Genomic DNA, 17,301 nt, shown 5'->3' with positions numbered 1-17,301 from the left:
TTTTTTTTTTTTTTTTGAGACGGAGTCTCGCTCTGCTGGAGTGCAGCGGCGCGATCTCAGCTCACTGCAAGCTCCGCCTCCTGGGTTCATGCCATTCTCCTGCCTCAGCCTCAGGAGTAGCTGGGACTACAGGCGCCCGGCACCCGGCTATTTTTTTGTATTTTTTAGTAGAGATGGGGTTTCACTGTGTGAGCCAGGATGGTTTCGCTCTCCTGACCTTGTGATCCGCCCGTCTCGGCCTCCCAAAGTGCTGGGATTACAGGCTTGAGCCACCGCGCCCGGCCCGGAAGTTCCATATTTTTAATCCAATTTTTAAAAAATTTTAAGTAAAAGAGGGGTTTACTTTTATGCTTTAAATATACTTTCCTTTTCTTAGATATACCTATAAATTTTGTATTATAGTTTCTCTATGATGTATGTCTTTAGACCATTTTATGGCAAAAAATGGCATAAAAAAGTCTGATGGCCGGGCGCGGTGGCACACGCCTGTAATCCCAGAACTTTGGGAGGCCGAGGTGGGTGGATTGCCTAAGCTCAGGAGTTCGAAACCAGCCTGGGTAACGTGGTGAAACCCCATCTCTACAAAAAACACGAAAATTAGCTGGGCATGGTGGCACTTGTCTGTGATCCCAGCTACTTGGGAGGCTGAGGGAGAAGAATCGCTTAAACTCAGGAGGCAGGGGTTGCAGTGAGCCGAGATTGTGCCACTACACGCCAGCCTGGGTGACAGAGTGAGATTTCGTCTCAAAAAAAAAAAAAAAAAAAGTCTGAAATAAACATGATGAAAGTATCACATGGGAATTATTCTGGAAAGCAATTTAGAAATCTGTACCAAGGCCTTAAAAATGTTCATAACCTTTAACCCAGTAATTTGATATCCTCAGAAAAAAGAAGAAATGATGAGACATTTGAGGCATAGAGGCAATATAAGAATTGTTCATTGCAATATTAATAATAATAGCAGAATTCAAAAGGCACATATATAAATTATGCCACATCCATTCATTTTATGAAATATCATGCAGCCTGTTACAAAGACTATTTACTGTCATAGGAAATGAGTACAACACTTACAAGGTAAGTGTGTATAAGTCACAGAAAGAGAATGTGCCAAAATACTAACATCAGTTACTGAAGGTGGTGACGGTATTTTTTTTTTTTTTTTTGAGACAGAGCCTCGCTCTGTCGCCCAGGCTGGAGCACAGTAGCGCAATCTCTGCTCAATGCAAGCTCCGCCTCCTCGGTTCACGCCATTCTCCTGCCTCAGCCTCCTGAGTAGCTCGGACTACAGGCACCTGCCATCACACCCAGCTAATTTTTTTTGTATTTTTTAGTAGAGACGGGGTTTCACTGTGTTAGCCAGGATGGTCTCCATTTCCTGACCTTGTGATCTGCCTGCCTCGGCCTCCCAAAGTGCTGGGATTGCAGGAGTGAGCCACCACACCCGGCCCCTTTTCTTTTCGGCCCCTTTTTTTTTGAGACAAGAGTCTCGCTCTGTCACCCAGGATAGAGTGCAGTGGCACAATCTCGGCTCACTGTAACCTCCACCTCTGGGTTCAAACAATTCTGCTGCCTCAGCCTCCAAAGTAGCTGCAATTACAGGTGTGCGCCGCCATGCCCGACTAATTTTTTTTCTTTTTAGGAGAGACGGGCTTTCGCCATGTTGGCCAGGCTGGCACTGAACTCATGGCCTCAAATGATCTGCTTGCCACAGCCTCCAAAAGTGCTGGTAGTACAGACATGAGCCACTACACCTGGCCATGTATGCTTTCTTTTAATTTTGATATTTCTTTTTTTTGTTTGTTTTTTTGAGATGGAGTTTCACTCTGTCATCCAGGCTGGAGTGCAGTGGGGTGATCTCAGCTCACTGCAACCTCCACCTCCCGGGTTCAAGCGATTTTCCTGTTTCAGCCTCCTGAGTAGCTGGGATTACAGGGGCTCGCCATCATGCCCAACTAATTTTTGTATTTTTAGTGGCAACGGGGTTTCGCCATGTTGGCCAGGCTGGTCTTGAACTCCTGACCCTCCTGACCTCAGGTGATCTGCTCGCCTCAGCCTCCCAAAGTACTGGGATTAGAGGTGTGAGCCATCGTGCCTAGTCAATTTAGATATTTCTTAAAATAAAATTTCCAGAATATTAGTTTTTCTAATTAAGTAGATTTAAGTTATTTTTTTTATTATTTATTTATTTATTTATTTGAGACACAGTTTCACTCTTTTTGCCAAGGCTAGAGTGCAGTGGCAAGATCTCAGCTCACCGCAACCTCTGTCTCCCTGATTCTCCTGCCTCAGCCTCCCAACTTGCTGGGATTATAGGCATGCGCCACCATGCCCAGCTAATTTTTTGTGTTTTTAGTAGAGATGGGGTTTCTCCATGTTGGTCAGGCTGGTCTTGAACTCCTGACCTCAGGTGATTCGACCGCCTCAGCCACCCAAAGTGCTGGGATTACAGGTGTGAGCCACCGCGCCTGGCCTTAGATTTAAGTTATTTTTTACATTAACTAGATAATTGGTGATATAGCATTACAATTAATTATCATGATTATTTTATGACAATAGCATTTAACTATGTTAAAAAAAGTTCATATATTTTAGAGACATATATTAAAATGGTTATAGAACAAATGATATGATGATTGAGATTTGTTACAAAATAATCCAAACTTGTAGGTGGGACAGTGGAAAAAATGGGAGATGGGAGTATTATAAAACGAGACTGAGCCAGGCGCAGTGGCTCATGCCTGTAATCCCAGCACTTTGGGAGGCCGAGGCAGGTGGATCACTTGAGGTCAGGAGTTTAAGACCAGCCTGGGCAACATGGTGAAACCCTGTGTCTACTAAAAATATAAGAATTAGCTGGGCATGGTGATGTGCACCTGTAATCGCAGCTACATGGGAGGCTGAAGTGGGAGAACTGCTTGAACCCAGGAGGCAGAGGTTGCAGTGAGCAGAAATTATGCCACTGCACTCCAGCCTGGGCAACAGAGCAAGGCTCCACCTCAAAAAAAAAAAAAAAAAAAAAAAAAAAAAAAAAAAAAAAAAAAAAGGGCAGGATTGGCTGTGTGCTAGTATTTGTTGAATCTGGGTGATAAACAGGAGTTCATTATGCTAGTTTTTCTACTTTTGTATAAATTTGGAGTTTATTATAATAAAAAAGTTAATTTTGAAACTTACAAGTAAAAAGCATTTGGGGCTGGGCGCGGTGGCTCAAGCCTGTAATCCCAGCACTTTGGGAGGCCGAGACGGGCGGATCACGAGGTCAGGAGATCGAGACCATCCTGGCTAACATGGTGAAACCCCGTCTCTACTAAAAAATACAAAAAACTAGCCGGGCAAGGTGGTGGGTGCCTGTAGTCCCAGCTACTCGGGAGGCTGAGGCAGGAGAATGGCGTGAACCCGGGAGGCAGAGCTTGCAGTGAGCTGAGATCCGGCCACTGCACTCCAGCCTGGGCGATAGAGCGAGACTCCGTCTCAATAAAAAAAAAAAAAAAAAAAAAAAAAAAGTAAAAAGCACTAATAAGCACTACTTTGAAATTTAACATATAATTAGCCATTAATATATGCTGAATAAAGACTAGAAATATCTCACATTAAGAGGATGTCAGCTGATGAGAGTTTTCCTTCATCTACTTCTGAGTTGTGACTTAAAAACAAAACAGAAAAAAAGGTAAATATTTTCTTCATTATACCATCAAATGTAAAATGAGCCAATATTTTTAGATGCTGCTAATATACTGTCAATTATGATTGTAAGATGCTTCTCAATTTCAGAGACGTTGAAATGTGAAACTATGTGCATCTTAGAATGGATGAAATACAGCAATGGCAGGTCAGATTCAGCTATGAGTCTTTCGTTTTCTGACCTAGGATCAGCAGGTCTGATTATTTATCTTGTAATTTTTAACATGGAGTTTTCTTTTTCTTTTTTTTTTTTGAGACGAAGTCTCACTCTTGTCCCCAGGCTGGAGTGCACTGGCGCAATCTCAGCTCACTGCAACTTCCGCCTCCCAGATTCAAGCGATTCTCCTGCCTCAGCCTCCCGAGTAGCTGGGATTATAGACACCCACCACCACATCCGGCTAATTTATGTTTTGGTTTCTTTTTTAAGACGGAGTTTCACTCTTGTTGCCCAGGCTGGAGAGCAATGGCGCGATCTCGGCTCACCGCAACCTCCACCTCCCGAGTTCAAGCGATTCTCCTGCCTCCCAAAAACTCACTCCCAAAAACTCGCCTTGGCCTCCCAAAATGATGGGATTACAGGCGTAAGCCACTGCGCCCAGCCTTTTATTTTTCTTTTTTAAAAAAAGTGGGGGACAAAAGTCTGATAGTTACTTGAAAAGAATGTATTTTCATACAGTAGAATTTCTATTTAGCAAGCACTTACAAGGCTGGGCACAAGGTAAAGTTTTAGGAGTTGATCCAGATTTATAGTTTGCATCCATTCTCCTGATGCTAACAGGCCTACAGGACCCCCTGCAGCAGCCATGAGCGCTAAATGAACTACCCACGTCTATTTGGGAATGTGCTCCCATACCTCAAAAGCTGTTTTTCTTACTGATTGGTAGAGAAATTTTGCAGGGTTAATCAGGTAAGCAAGAAGCACATCCAAAGGATCAATAGGTATTCTTCTTGCCTTGTCCTAATTTCATTTTTCTTTTAATAAATGAAATTGTACAAGGTTTCCTTCACTCAGTTTCAAAAATTTATCCAGTATTGAGGCAAAGTTTTTCATTAAAACTACATTTTGCTTCATGTTATTTGCTGTAAATTTTTATTATTTATATATACATACATATATTTTTGGAGACAGTCTCACTGTATCAACCAGTCTGGAGTGCAGTGGTGCGATCTCGGCTCACTGCAACCTCCACCTGCTGGGTTCAAGCAATTCTCCTGGCTCAGCCTCCCAAGCAGCTGGGACTACAGGTGCACACTGCCATGCCTGGCTAATTTTTTTATATTTTTTAGTAGAGATGGAGTTTTACTGTGTTGCCTGGGCTGGTCTCGAACTCCTGACCTTAGGCAATCTGCCCACCTTGGCTTCCCAAAGTGCTAGGATCACAGGCATAAGCCATCGTGCCTGTCCTATTTGGTGTAAATTTTTAAAATATGCATTCAAATATTCATAGGATTCAGGCAGTAACCATTTACAAACAGACAAAATAGCCAAAGCAAATATTAAACGTGCTACTTTAATTTGTACCAACTACTTTACTTTTCAAAGTAGGCTTCTCGTCTCTTCCGAAGCTCTTCTGAAGTAAGATTTGTACCTGATGTCTGTGGAATATCTTGAGATATATTTCTGGAACTGCCTGAAAACAAAACACAACAGAACAAAAACCAATCACTGTATTTACCAATTCAAGCAACAATATATTTGTTTATACTCATTTGAGTAAGCTTTTAAAACGTTTTTTCTTGAAGAATATTCTACTCTTCTGGCTGGGCGCGGTGGCTCACACATGTAATCCCAGCACTTTGGGAGGCCAAGGCAGGTGGATCACCTGAGGTGAGGAGTTCAAGACCAGCCTGGCCAACAGGGCAAAACCCTATCTCTACTAAAAGTACAAAAAATTAGCCAGGCATGGTGGTAGGTGTCTGTAGTCCCAGTTACTCAAGAGGCTGAGGCAGGAGAATCACTTGAACCCAGAAGGCAGAAGTTGCAGTGAGCCAAGATCGTTACACTCCAGGCTGGGTGACAGTGAGACTCTTAATTCAAAAAAAAAAAGAAATCTAAAGCTGATTTCTGTCCCTGCTAATCCAGTTGCACTCTATTAATCAAAAATGGGATTAATTAAAAAAAAAAAAGAAATCTAAAGCTGATTTCTGTCCCTGCTAATCCAGCAGGACTCTATTAATCAAAAATGGGATTGCTCACCATATGGAGTACTCAGAGGCGTGCCTAGAGGCAAGAAAAGTTCAGGATAAAAATAATCTTCCCATTAATGGAATCTCAGTTTTATCTAGATATCTAAGGAAATCAATTGATAAATAATTCCATTAGAAAGTAGAAGCAAATACACATAAGTTAGAGAAATATAAAAGAAAAAACCCACTTCAAACTTTTAATTAAGCAACTTCGAGCTATGTCTTAACACTTTTCTTTGCCTAGACTGTCTAGGGGATATGTTTTCGCTTTTGAAATTAATAGTTTATATCACTAAAAAACTGGGCCCACCAAAGTGGGCTTAAGGTTTAAGTTGCATAGCCAATAAATATTGGCTTTTTATAAAATCAGTTTATATTCCCTGTCCAGGCCCTTCCATAGTGTCTAATGACATACATTTATGAAAGAGCTGATTTGGGTAAGGGTCAACTGATAACCCACAAAGATTAATACCACAATTGACTACTATGTTAGTACAGTGTTGAAACCAAATAAATAACCAGGAGTAAAAATATAACTACTCCTAATAAAATATAGGTTGTAAAAAGTTATTTCCATTATAAGTAATCTAAAGGGAAAGCCCACTACATAGCTATTGCTTCTGCAGTAATTGTCAAAACACTTCTAAGAGTACATTAACTTCCAGGAAACCTAAGAATAATTGCAATCAGTTCTTCAGCAATGAATAGAACACACATCAGGATGTCTTTACCTTGCATACTTAGCTGAATAGCCCTGCGGAGATCTGCTTCCTCATCTTCCATGTCCATTTCTTGGCGACTTAGTGCCAGAGCCCTCTGCAAATCCTCCTCATCTTCGTCTAACATTCCTGAGCCATCATTTGCTTCTAACACTCGTTCCAGGTCTGTTTTATGGACTCTAAAGAACAAAAGCACTGGTAATAACTGCAACCAATCTTCTATTTTAGACATAACATAAAGGCATTTGTAACGTAAAGGCTTTACGTAAGCCAAAACTTAAAACGTTTTCTGGCAAATAAGCTCTAGTAATATAATGACTGTGTGTTGTAATTTGAATCCAACTAAGTTTTTTTTTTCCGTTTCTTTTCTTTTTTTTTTTTTTTTTTTTTGAGACAGGGTCTGACTCTCTTGCCCAGGCTGGAGTGCGGTGGTGTGATTGTGGCTCACTGTAGTCTCGATTTCCCCAGTTTTGGGTGATCCTTCCTCCTCTGCCTCCCAAGTAGCTGGGACTACAGGCACACACCACCACGTCTGGCTAATTTTTGTACTATTTGTAGAGGTGAGGTTTTGCCATGTTGCCCAGGCTGGTCTCGAACTCCTGGGTTGAAGCAATCAGCCTGCCTCAGCCTCCCGAAGTGCTAGGAATACACCATACCTGCTAACTTAGTTAATATATTTAAGTATTTCAAAGAGTTGATTCAAGTTCGAACTAATAAACTTCACTAAAATGTAAGGTCCAAAATAAAGGTGCCAACAACACAAGGATCACATATTCAATGTAAGCATGAAAATTGAATTCTCATAATGAAATACCATCCTATGTTCCACACTGCAGGCCTCATTTTTACCTTTGCTCTTTCAGTTGTGCTAATTCTTCTCCAATAAGTTTTGGTCGGTGCATCTGTTGGACCCTGATCATCTGCAGAAGTTGGTCAGCTTCGCAATCTGGCAGGTCACCCTTAACAACAAATATAGAATAACCTAAAACAAAAAGGCAAAAATCAACCTAAACAGCTAGTAAAGAGATTCAAAATTAATGTAAAATGCTATTAGATAAAGAGGCAGCACAGTACACTGGAAAAAAATACAAGCTGAGGATTCAGAAAGATTTTAGTTCAAATAATGATTCTTATACTTACTAGTAAAGTCATCTAGGATAAGTTACTTCAAGTCTCTGGGCCTCACTTTCTCCCTTGGAAGACTGGAACAGCCGTCTCACTGAGTGACTGTGCGAAGTAAATGTTTGTCAAGGGCCCTACTAATGTAGCACTTGACTGAGCAGGCTACTCACTTACTGGTATCAGAGAGAGTAAAGGAGTGGGTAAGAGCAACTGATTTAGAATCAGACTGCCTGCATCTGATCCCAGTTCTTCCACTTCCTAGCTGCATGTGTCTTGGTTTCTACTGTTAAACATGATGATACTGGTACCTTCCTGTGATGGTTCACATTATCAACCTGATTGGACTGAAGGCTACAGATGATTGTTCCTGGGTGTGTCTGTGAGGGTGTTGCCAAAGGAGATTCACATTTAAGCCCGTGAACTGGGAGAGGCGGACCCACCCTCAATCTGGGTGGGCACCATCAAATCAGCTGCCAGCTCGGCTAGAATTAATCAGGCAGAAATAAGAGCGTGAAAGGACCAGACTTGCTGAGCCTTCACCTTTCTCCCATGCTGGATGCTTCCTGCCCTCAAACATCAGACTCCAAGTTCTTCATCTTTTGGACTCTTGAACTCACACCAGTGGTTTGCCAGGGGCTCTTGGGCCTTTGGCCACAGACTGAAGGCTGCACTGTCAGCTTCCCTACTTTTGAGGTTTTGGGACTTGGACAGGCTTCCTGGTTGCTCAGCTTGCAGACAGCCTATTGTGGGACTTCACCTTGTGATTATATAAGTCAATATTCCTTAGTACATTACCCTTCATCTATACATCTATCTTATTAGTTCTGTCCCTCTAGAGAACCCTGACTAATATACTTACTCACAGGGCTGTTTTGAGGACACAGTCAGATAATGTGTGCAATAACTAGTAACATGGCTAAAACTAATCATCTGTGGAAAAAGCTACCCCTACGCTGACCCACACATGTACACCCCTTGTAACTAAAAATAGGAGCTGGAAAGCCAAATACCTAAAAGCTATTTAAGGTGTCAAATGTGTGGTTTGCATCCAAAAGAATTACATTAGTCTAGTGTGACTGTGTATAAATATGATTCCAGAAATCCAGGGTTTCCCCAAGCTAGATGCTACACACAAAAACTAAGGGTGGGCTATACCTAAAGCAATCTAATTGATTTAAGTTTTTCTATCATTAATTTTTTTTTTTTTTTTTTAATTTGAGATGGAGTCTCACTCTGTCACCCAGGCTGAAGTGCAGTGGTGCAATCTCAGCTTATTGCAACCTCTGCCTCCCAGGAGGTTCAAGCGATTCTCCTGCCTCAGCCTCCTGAGTAGCTGGGATTACAGGCACCTGCCACCACGCCTGGTTGATGTTTGTATTTTTAGGAGAGACGGGGTTTCACCATGTTGGCCAGGCTGGTCTCAAACTCCTGACCTCAGGTGATCTGCCCACCTCAGTCTCCCAAAGTGCTGGGATTACATGTGTGAGCCACCGCACCTGGCACATTTTTCTTAAACTCTGGTGTTTGTTATTGGATATCCTTTGTTAGAATTAACACATAATGGGACAAAGATTATAAGAACTATTAATGGAAAACCTCAAAACAGTACAATGAACATTTTTTATGAGGACAACTGTATTCAGAGTTCAAATGGTTTAATGTGTTTTCTGCCAGTAAAACTGTTTCTATATCACACAATAAATATGCCAGCTCACCATGGTATTCTATGAAGAGTGTCTGAAGAATGGATACTCTGCCCTGTTCAGGGGTCATGGTAAAGATCTTGGGTTTTATTCAAGACTTCAGATTTATTTTACTTTTCAATTTTTTTGTTTTGAGAGTCTCGTTCTGTCACCCAGCTTGGAGTGCAGTGGTATGATCTTGGCTCACTGTAACCTCTGCCTCCTGGGTTCAAGTGATTCTCCTATCTCAACCTCCCGAGTAGCTGGGAGTATAGGTGCACAACACCACGCCCGGTTAATTTTTGTATTTTTTTGGTAGAGACAGGGTTTCACCATGTTGGCTAGGCTGGTCTCAAACTCCTGACCTCAAGTGATCTGCCCCTCATCCTCCCAAAGTGCTGGGATTACAGGCATGAGCCACCACGCTCAGCCTAAGACTTCAGATTTTATTCTAAGTGTGCTGGGAAGCCACTGAAAGACAAGGAGTGAGGGTGGGAAATAACAGGCATTACACTGGTTAAGAAGCACTCTGAGTGGCTCTATCAGTATAATATATAGGAACCAGAGTACAAGAAGAGTCACCCTTATGGAAATGGAAAACCTGATGGATAGCATGGATAGAAAAAAAAAGTCTTTCATAGACATGTTCAGTTTGAAATGCTTTTTGGACTTCAAAGTGGAGATGCCAAAGCTAGGAGTTAGTCAAAGCTAGGTGTTCAGGGTAGATGTCAAGACTGAAGATAAAAGTTTGGTAATTACTGACACACAGATCTTATTTAGAGATGATACTTAAGATCCATGAAAGGGATCTGAAAGATGCAGGCAACAAGTTAGGAAAACCACAGCATGGTGGGCTGGAGGTCAAGGGCAGACAGGGTTTTTAAGAAGGGATATCATTAGGAACCAAGGTTTTAACTATAAAAGAAAAAAGATACAAGTATCTAAAATCAAAGAATTAAAAACTCTATATTCCTAAATGTGGATTCACAATAACTACGTAACAAACCTAGTAACAATAAGCATGCCAGCACTCAAATTGTGATCTCTAAATACCATTACTAAAAGATGGCTGGGCACAGTAGCTCATGCCTGTAATCCCAGCACTTCAGGAGGCCGAGGCAGGTGGATCACCTGAGGCCAGGAATTGGAGACCAACCTGGCCAATATGGTGAAACCCTGTCTCTACTAAAAATATAAAAATAAAAAAAAATTTAGCCAGGGGCCAGGCACAGTGGCTCATGCCTGTAATCCCAGCACTTTGGGAGGCTGAGGTGGCAGATCACCTGAGGTCAGGAGTTCGAGAGCAGCCTAACCAACAGAGAAACCCCTTCCGTCTCTACTAAAAGTACAAAATTAGCCAGGCGTGGTGGCTCATGCCTGTAAACCCAGCTACTCGGGAGGCTGAGGCAAGAGAATCGTTTGAACCTGGGAGGCAGAAATTGCAGTGAGCCGAGATCACGCCATTGCACTCCAGCCTGGGCAACAAAAGGGAAACCCCATCTCAAAAAACAAAAAAAAAAATTATCCAGTCGTGGTGGCACGCACCTGTAATCCCAGCTACTCGGGAGGTTGAGGCAGAAGAATCGCTTGAACCCAGAAGGCGGAGTTCAAGAAAAGGAGAAGGCACACTAGAGACAATCCTAAGGAAAAAATAAAAATGGGGAGGCAGCTGGAGTTTCATGGAATTAAGAGAGGATTTTTCTTTTTAATCAATGGAGATAAAAAGCTTATTTTTCTGTTTATAGGTATATTACCAAAAAAAAAAAAGGGGGGGGGGAACTGATTATATAAGAGAGTGGAGAGATGAAAGCAGGAACATCTTGAGTAGGTCAGAGGAGCTGGGATCCAGCCCACAAGTGAGGGACTGGTCTTCGCTAGAGGTAGGGGACCATTCATCTATTTTAATAGTCTCAAAGCACAGGTGAAGATATAAGCAAATTGATACACCTGCTGGTAGAAAGATAAGAACATAATTTTAATTGCTTCTATGTTCTCAGCAGAATGTAATGGAAGGCCATACACAAGGTATGTAGGGAAGGGAGAGGAAAGTGGTTAAAGGTTTGAAGACAGAAGCTGTGAAATTAGTCACCTTGGAGAGTGTCACATGATTTTTTATAAACATCTGGAGAGTGGCACATGATTTTTTATAAACATCTGGAGAGTGGTACATGATTTTTTATAAACATATGGAGAGTGGCACATGATTTTTTATAAAATCTGGAGAGTGGTACGTGATTTTTTATAAACATCTTGGAGAGTGGTACAGGGATTTACTAAGAAAACATAATAGAAATATCAGGCAGCACTAAAGGCTCATCTGAATTTTGTGATTAAAATAAATTTAAAGTAAAACCTTAGCTAGGTGTGGTAGCACAAGCCTGTAGTCCCAGCTACTCAACAGGCTGAGGCAAGAGGATCACTTGAGCCCAGGAGTGTGGGGCTAAAATGAGCTGTGATCATGCCGCTGCACTCCAGCCTGGGCTTCAGAGAGGCCTAGTCACTCTGATAGACAGATGGATGGGTGAATGGATGGATAGATCATTTAAGAAAAAAGTAAAACCAATCATCATGTTTTATGTTATTTTTTAGCCATATCCTGCTACTCTGGTACAGGAATGGACAAGGCCAAGATTTGGTTTTAACCGGGGTTGAGATTTTTGTCATTCAAGTATGGTGGAGGGAGAGAAGCGGGAAACAAGCTGAAGAATGCAATGGAGTGATATAACAATGGATTACAGAAAATAAGCAGTAGAAGAAAGGAAGAATGCATATAAAGGAAATGCCTGGGCCCCATAGTAGGGTTTAAAGAATGGCTGGAATAAAAAAAACAGACAAAACATGGTTTAAGGATAGGAGGTGGTAGTTAAAGAGTAATATGCTTGCAATTGAGATTTGACAGTGGTTATGATTATTGGTAATAGCTAAGCAAGAGTGAGTGATTTTGAAACTAAGAAGCAGGTACTGGATTACTGGATTGATTAGCAATACAGAAATCATTAAGAATGATAAAAGGAGTTGAAGTAGAGAAAAACACAATGAGTCAGATCCTAAAATCACTGATGAAAAGAGACTTTTGGATGAGTGCAAAAGGGCAAGGGATAGTTTAATCTAGGGGCATGTATTTCTTTCTTTTTTTTTTTTTTGAGACGGAGTCTCGCTCTGTCGCCCAGGCTGGAGGGCAGTGGTGCGATCTCAGCTTACTGCAAAATCCACCTCCTGGGTTCACACCATTCTCCTGCCTCAGCCTCCCGAGTAGCTGGGACTACAGGTGTCCACCACCACAACCGGCTAATTTTTTGTTATTTTTAGTAGACATGAGGTTTCCCTGTATCAGCCAGGATGGTCTTGATCTCCTGACCTCGTAATCTGCCCGCCTCGGCCTCCCGAAGTGCTGGGATTACAGGCGAAAGCCACCACAACCGGCCCTTAGGGGCATGTATTTCAAAGAAACTGGAGTTTATAGGGAAGAACAGTGGCCTAGAAGAGGCAAAGAAGAAAAATATCTATCCTTCCTCTCAGCCGTGTGGTATGTGATGTATAAAAGAAAAAACCATTACTTAGAAGGGCTGCAAAGAAAGCAGCACCCTCAGAAGAGGGAGGGCCAGGTGCCAGTGAGAACTCTAATGGAACAGCGTCACCCAAATCACAGCCTATCACCACGTCAAACCTAAAGATTGTTTCACCGCCACTGCCAGAAAAACAGTATTGTCACACTGTCATCTAATGCGCCTGTTTATTTAACTACTTCGAAAGATAACATTACAAAATTTTCAGCCTTTACTTACCTTCCTGTTGTAATTGAGCCAAGAAAAGTGCAAGATATGTATCTGATATTAATTCTGGACCCGTCAAGAGAGAATTCAAGTTAAACCACTGGAAAAAAATTGTCAATATTTAAGTTAGTGCATATTATAGGTAATAAAGTAGTTTCACATGTTAAGAATAGATATAACCCATCAAAGCTTAGTAAGATTGTTTAAACTCTGGAAATATTTCAAGTTGAGCTCTTTCCTCTGATTGAATAATATGATCTTAAAAGAGAATACTGCAGATTTATCACTATTACTTTTTTTTTTTTTTTTTTGAGAAGAGTCTTACTCTGTCACCCAGGTTGGAGTGCAGTGGCATGATCTCAGATCACTGCAACCTCCGTCTCTCAGGTTCAAGCAATTCTCCTGCCTCAGCCTCCCAAGAAGCTGGGACTACAGGCCCGTGCCACCACACCCAGCTAATTTTTGTATTTTTAGTTAGAGACAGCACATTTGCCACATTGACCAGGCTGGTCTCAAACTCCTGACCTCAAATGATCCTCCCACCTCAGCCTCCCAAAGTTCTGGGATTATAAACATGAGCCAGCCACTGCACCCGGCCTCTGTTAAATACTTTTTTTTTTTTGAGACAGTCTCGCTCTGTTGCCCAGGCTGGAGTACAGTGGCGCGATCTCGGCTCACTGCAAGCTCCGCCTCCCGGGTTCACGCCATCCTCCTGCCTCAGCCTCCCGAGTAGCTAGGACGATACGCACACACCGCCACACCGGCTAATTTTTTGTATTTTTAGTAGAGATGGGGTTTCACCGTGTTAGCCAGGATGGTCTTGATCTCCTGACCTTGTGATCCACCCGCCTTGGCCTCCCAGAGTGCTGGGATTACAGGCGTGAGCCACGGCGCCCGGCCCTGTTAAATAGTTTTTTAAAAACAACACTTTGCTTTAAACTATACACATTAAACCCTCCCAAAAGAATAAAAATGGATAGTCAGTAGTTGAAATGTCTTTATTAATAGCTATAGTTAAATCTTTTTTCAAAGTATCGGTCCAACATAACTCTAATCGCATCTATCATACTGACGGGAGGAAAAATGACAACTATTCCAAGTTTTCCCATTACCGATAATTTTTGTCAAAAGATTCCAATTGTGAGAAAGAAGTTCCAGGAAAATAATTTATAATTACCAACTCAGTTTTAAAAATCACTAAATTAGGTGGGCACGGCAGCTCATGCCTATAATCTGAGCACTTTGGGAGGCTAATGTGGGAGGATTGCTTGAGTCCAGGAATTTGAGACCAGCCTGGGCAACATAGTGAGACCCTGTGTAATTTAAAAATGTTTTTAAAAAACACTATCAGATATAACATATAAACACATTTTTTTTTTAAAGAGATGGTCATCTAGGCTGGAGTACAGAGGTGCAATCATAACTCACTGTAGCCTCGAACACCTGGGCTTAAGTGATTCTCTCTCTTCATCCTCCCAAAGGGACTACAGGTGTGCACCAAGATGCTTGACGAATTTTCTAATTTTTTTTGTAGAGATGGGGGTCTCACACTATGTTGTACAGGCTGGTCTCAAACTCCTGGCCTCAAGACATCCTCCCACCTCAGTCTCCCTACGTGCTGGAATTACAGGTGTTAACTACTGCACTCGGCCCTAATTAACATCATTTATCACTACCACACAGTAATCCTAATTTAACCCACAAGCTACAAAAAGTGTTTAAAGTTACTGTCAATATCATGACCAACTATTTTCCTGGATTTTGACAATGTTAATACTTTTTCCAGCCTTCTATTATACAGGGACCTCAGACAGAGTCTATAGTGAAAAATATGGTTTTAAACAAAAATATATATTAGAACCAAAGAAAATAAAATAAACCAAAATTTGACATCTTCTGTATTTTTTTTTTTTTTTTTTTTTAAAGATAGAGTTTCATTCTTACTGCTCAAGCTGGAGTGTAATGGCATGATCTCGGCTCACTAAAACCTCCACCTCCCAGGTTCAAGCAATTCTCCTGCCTCAGCCTTCCAAGTAGCTGGGATTACAGGCATGCGCGACCACACTCAGCTAATTTTGTATTTTTAGTAGAGACGGGGTTTCACCATGTTGGCAAAGCTGATCTTGAACTCTTGACCTCAGGTGATCCACCCACCTCGGCCTCCCAAAGTGCTGGGATTACAGGCATGAGCCACAGTGCCCGGCCAACATCTTCTGTATTTGTCAAAGATAATGTAATTCAAAATGTGAAAATTCAATTTTGAAGAACTAAAATTTTTTAAATCTCTCAAAATAGTAAGATAGACATTTATTTGCAAATTAATACTAGGATACTTCTGAAATCTAAGTCTACAGACCTTAAAAATTCAGTGCTTACTTTATACAAAAAAAGTAAAAAATACTGGATCATAATTTTTAAAAACACATAAATAAAACCCAGAGGTTAAATAATCTCAGCAGTACCCTACCCTGGGTTTTTACCTAGAGGTGATTCCCACTTGCATCAGCCTCTACTGCTGTAAGCTGCACTTTTTAAATTTTACCTTTAAATTTAAACCTTTTTTCGGTAGAGACAAGGTTTCACTGTGTTGGTCCAAGCCGGTCTCAAGCTCCTGGCCTCAGTGATCTCCCTGCCTCAGCCTCCCAAAGTGCTGGGATTACAGGCGTGAACCACTGCACCCAGCCAGCCTTCACTGCAAGCTTCTAGATTACACCTCCTTAACTTGCTCTTGGCTCCTCAGAAAGAACTTTAAGAAAGAACCAATTTAGGGCTGGGCATGGTAGCTCATGCCTGTGTTCCCAGCACTTTGAGAGGCAGAGATGGACAGATCACCTGAGGTCAGGAGTTCAAGACCAGCCTGACCAACATGGAGAAACCCCGTCTTTGCTAAAAATACAAAAATTAGCTGGGTGTAGTGGTGCACACCTGTAGTCCCAGCTACTCGGGAGGCTGAGACAGGAAAATTGCTTGAACCTGGGTGGTCGAGGTTGCAGTGAGCCGAGATCCCACCACTGCACTCCAGCCTGGGTGACAGAGCAAGAATCCATCAGAAAGAGAGAGAGAAAGAAAGAACGAAACAACTTAGGATGAAGCTAAGTAGGTGACTTTTCCCAAATTTGATTTGGGTGACTTAAAAGATAACAATAGGGTTTTTGTTTTTGAATTATCTCTTACAGATTTAATTCAATATACTTTCTTGACATATCTTTTTTGGCTTTTATTTACTTTTTTAAAAAAACAAACAGCTTTATTGGGGTATAAGTGATAAATAATAAACTTCATATATTTAAAGTGTACAATTTGAAACATTTTTTTTTTTTTTGAGACAGGATCTCTTTCTATCACCCAAGCTGGAGTGCAGTGGTGAGATCATGACTCACTGCAGGCTTGACCTCTGGGCTCCCTCCTCAGCTTCCCTAGCACCTCGGACTACATGCATGTATCACCACGCCTAGCCAATTTTTCTTTTTTTTTTCATTTTTTTGTAGAGATGGGGTCTTGTGACATTGCCCAGGCTGGTCCTGAACTCCTAGCTCAAGCGATCCTCCTGCCATGGCATCCAAAAGTGCTGGGATTACAGACAATGAGCCACTGCACCCGGCCTTTGAAATGTTTTGACATTAGTATACTGTACTCCCATAAAACCATTACTACAACCAACACTGTGACACATTAATCACTGCCACATTTCCCATGCCTCTCTATGACCCTCCCCTCCCCTCTCACTCTTCCTTAGCCTTCTCATCCCCAGGCAACCACTGGTGGATCTGCTTTTCATCACTACAGATGAATCTGCACTTTTCTAGACTTTTAATAAATGATACCATACAGCATGTAGTATTTTGTTTCTGGGTTATTCTTTCAGCATAATTATTTTGAGATTCATCCATGTTGCTGCATGTATCACTAGTTTATTCTTTTTTACTGTGCTAGCTGGTTTTCAATAACCCTCTTTCAAAGCTTCAAAATTCTAATAAAAAGGATGTTAAATGATTCTGTTTCTTAAAATAGCTTGCTCAAGACATATTTCATGTTTTATTTAACAAATAGAAGCGATCTTATGTAGACGTATGTATTACATGGCTTTTGGAATCATATGAATAATCTTACACTAAAGCAAGCATAATTGAATGCTTT

At 41.5% G+C, this 17,301-nt stretch overlaps 1 protein-coding gene across 8 annotated transcripts in view; it reads right to left on the bottom strand.

Annotated features, from left to right (window-relative positions):
• Positions 1–17,301, bottom strand: part of ATXN3 (ataxin 3) — a 46,278-nt gene that overhangs the window by 13,783 nt on the left and 15,194 nt on the right. For 4 of the 8 annotated variants that reach the window (XM_033191552.1, XM_033191557.1, XM_033191553.1 and 1 more), the window contains 5 exons: positions 13,177–13,264; positions 7,437–7,569; positions 6,600–6,766; positions 5,216–5,312; positions 3,590–3,643 (listed from right to left, as the gene is read on the bottom strand). In XM_033191552.1, the coding sequence (XP_033047443.1) occupies positions 3,590–3,643; positions 5,216–5,312; positions 6,600–6,766; positions 7,437–7,569; positions 13,177–13,264 (539 nt within the window). The remainder of the gene's footprint in view (positions 1–3,589; positions 3,644–5,215; positions 5,313–6,599; positions 6,767–7,436; positions 7,570–13,176; positions 13,265–17,301) is intronic. The other 4 variants (XM_033191554.1, XM_033191559.1, XM_033191555.1 and 1 more) reach the window with 1 other exon arrangement.

This window comes from Trachypithecus francoisi, unplaced genomic scaffold (genome assembly GCF_009764315.1).
Source record: "Trachypithecus francoisi isolate TF-2019V2 unplaced genomic scaffold, Tfra_2.0 Lachesis_group3, whole genome shotgun sequence".
Lineage (NCBI taxonomy): Eukaryota > Metazoa > Chordata > Mammalia > Primates > Cercopithecidae > Trachypithecus > Trachypithecus francoisi.
The sequence above is the reverse complement of the archived record's forward strand: the minus strand, read 5'-3'. Positions and strand labels throughout refer to the sequence as shown.